Source organism: Ambystoma mexicanum, chromosome 9 (assembly GCF_040938575.1).
Source record: "Ambystoma mexicanum isolate Mex_15411 chromosome 9, UKY_AmexF1_1, whole genome shotgun sequence".
NCBI classification, from domain to species: Eukaryota; Metazoa; Chordata; class Amphibia; order Caudata; family Ambystomatidae; genus Ambystoma; species Ambystoma mexicanum.
In genome coordinates, this window is record NC_090931.1 from 1,478,211,082 (window position 1) to 1,478,213,666 (window position 2,585).

Genomic DNA, 2,585 nt, shown 5'->3' on the forward strand with positions numbered 1-2,585 from the left:
TACCATCGGCGCCACCGCAACTGAAGAATATATGCATCGCTTTCTAGCACACATAGGTATTTCTCTCTGGGATGTGTAAACAGTGCTTGTTGATGCCCTCGCAGACCCTAAGCGATCGGAGCCGACAAAAAGGTTAACATAAACCATCTGCCTGATCAGCGTGTTGTGTACACCCCGAACCCAACTGCAATATTCCCCACATGTGTGACCTGGGTGGGCATACGATCCATACACCTAGCCTGACAACCCCAGGTGCAACATGTAAAACAAAAAGCACGCTCTGCTGCAGCTCATATTATTGCAACTAAATCAGACATTTCTTGCAATTTTCCTTACCGAGAATGCTCCCACAACGGCTACTCTTACGCAGCTTCACACACTTGGGGTGTTGAACATGAACACCCTGCTGCCACCCCAACATGCTGCTTCTGTGCTCGCAAGTGGCTTGAGGGCGAAGCGCTTTCGGAGCAGGGTGCCCGACTCACCGTCACATAATCAGGCCAGTCGATATGTGGGGCCCGATACCAGATTCTACTGCTTCTACCCCCAATAATACCGCTTTAACACATCCCGCACAAGTTATCCCTCACTTTCCTGATTGCACCATCCCTTATCTTGCCGGCAAAGCCCATATAGCCAGCCATCCCCATTACCCGCGAATTACATAAAAACTGTACCTTCACAACTGGAGTAAAAGCGAGGAGAGGGCGAACGGGGAGAGCAGGGGGACGAGGTGGCAGCGCTGCTAATTCGCGCCGTATTTGTTTTGATTCTCATCGCGTGCATAATGAGGAGGTATTAAGAGGAACGCGCTTATATAAACGCCGAGAGGACAACAAACTCCGGCAGAACACATTTGCCGGCTGCAGCATTGCCTTCAGGATATGTTGACAAACGGTGCACGCGAGCTCGCAATCCATGTGCACTGAAGCTGGAGAGGGCTGCGAACACGAGGAGGCCGCTGGAGCGGTGCATGGGACAGCAAAGAGTGCAACCACCCTCCTGAGCAGAAGACTCCCGGGAGACGAGTGTGCACGGCCGCCCCCCAGAAAGGCGAATAAAGAGGGAAGCCGACTGTGCATCCCACAACAGCAAGGAGGTGAAAGACGACAGCCACACGCCTGCATGTGAGCTGCACTCCCGGAGCCATCGAGCGCCGCGATTCTTTTTTGTGTGGAGAGAGCACCCAGTGGACTTGTGAAAGTCCGAGCCCCATGCGGACGCCTTACCGCTTGACCTCGGACTTTTTGCTCAGGAGCGGAGCGGCCCGCACGCCCCATGGCCGGAGCCCGGGTGCTGCTGATGGCCCTGCTTTTGGGTGCCTCCGCCGGGCGCCGGCTCATCTGCTGGCAGGCGCTGCTGCAGTGCCAGGACGAGCCGGACTGCTCCTACGCCTACAACTTGTACAGCGCGGCGTGCGCGCCGGTGCTCCCGCACCGCGGAGACCCGTCCGGGAGAGCCTCCGCCTCCAGCGGCCGCCGCTGCCCCAGCCATTGCATCTCCGCTCTGATCCAGCTCAACCAGACCAGGCGCGGACCGGCGCTGGAAGAGGGCGACTGCGCCCAGGATGCGAGCTGCCACGCCACCAAGAGCGCCATCGAGCCCTGCCTGCCGCGCACAGGAGGCGGCGGGGCCTCTTCTGCCGCGGCGGCCGGGCCCAGGGTGCTGGGCTGCACAGAGGCGCGCCGGCGCTGCGAGCAAGACCACCGCTGCAATGCGGCCATGGGCAGCAGCCTAGCCCACTGCGGCAAGCTCTTCAACGGCCGCCGCTGCACCCATGAGTGCCGAGACGTCATCCAGGACATGCTGACGCTGCCCAAGGCGCGGCTGCTGAGCGAGTGCGTCTGCGACGGCTTGGACCGGCCCATCTGCGAGGCGGTCAAGGAAAACGAAATCCTCTCCTGGTCAGCAGGCGCCCGGTTGCTGGAAGAGCTGCAAGTGCTCCTGTGCCGGGCGCCTGCTGCTTATGAATCCCTTGCTCCTCCCCTTTCCATTGTTGGCCCTTCGCGGGCTTTTGGCGCGCTTGGCGCTTCTTTTGGGCGACTCTTCCTGCCCTCTCCCCTGCCCCCGAGGGGGGAGGGAAGAGAGAGCGGAAGGAGGAAGGCCCCTGCCCCGGTTATCGGGGTGCCTCCTCCATTTTCCTTTGGCTTTTCCGTCGTCACCTTCATGGCACACCCAACATTCCTTAGTATTGCAAAGTGCAGTTTCGGCGGCTGCTGGTCAAACACCAACCATCCAATGCAATACCAATCCCGAAAAATTGGCCACAAACATCCCCTGGCCCTCAAGCAATGCCTCCGTTACTCATTCAGAGAAAACACCGGGCATTTATAACGGCGCGAACGTGCGCAGGCTAACCTGCCCCTGATAAATACTCAAGTTCAAATAATAGCAGCGCTTCCGTTTCCATGGGCGCCCCAGAGAACAACCCATAGCCACCTTAGAAACTGTGTCTCAAAAATAGAACCGAAACGTGATGGAGAAGTCTCCAAAAGAGCCAATGGTAACCTGCCGCACTAAACAGCTATGCCCACCCAAGACTTTCCAAGTCACTGCTATCAGATGGTAAAGTGGAGAAGTGTGCT

General features: G+C 58.1%; 1 protein-coding gene across 1 annotated transcript; it reads left to right on the forward strand.

Moving 5' to 3' along the window:
* Positions 1-1,255: 1,255 nt before the first annotated feature.
* LOC138487506 (growth arrest-specific protein 1-like) lies at positions 1,256-2,334 on the forward strand. Its single transcript, XM_069614011.1, has one exon. The coding sequence runs from the start codon at positions 1,279-1,281 to the stop codon at positions 2,332-2,334; it is 1,056 nt and encodes a 351-aa protein (XP_069470112.1). The 5' UTR covers positions 1,256-1,278.
* The last annotated feature ends 251 nt before the right edge of the window (positions 2,335-2,585 follow it).

Coding starts and splice junctions, on each gene's coding strand:
- LOC138487506 (XM_069614011.1), top strand. CDS start 1,279: ATGGCCGGAGCCCGGGTGCTGCTGATGGCCCTGCTTTTGGGTGCCTCC.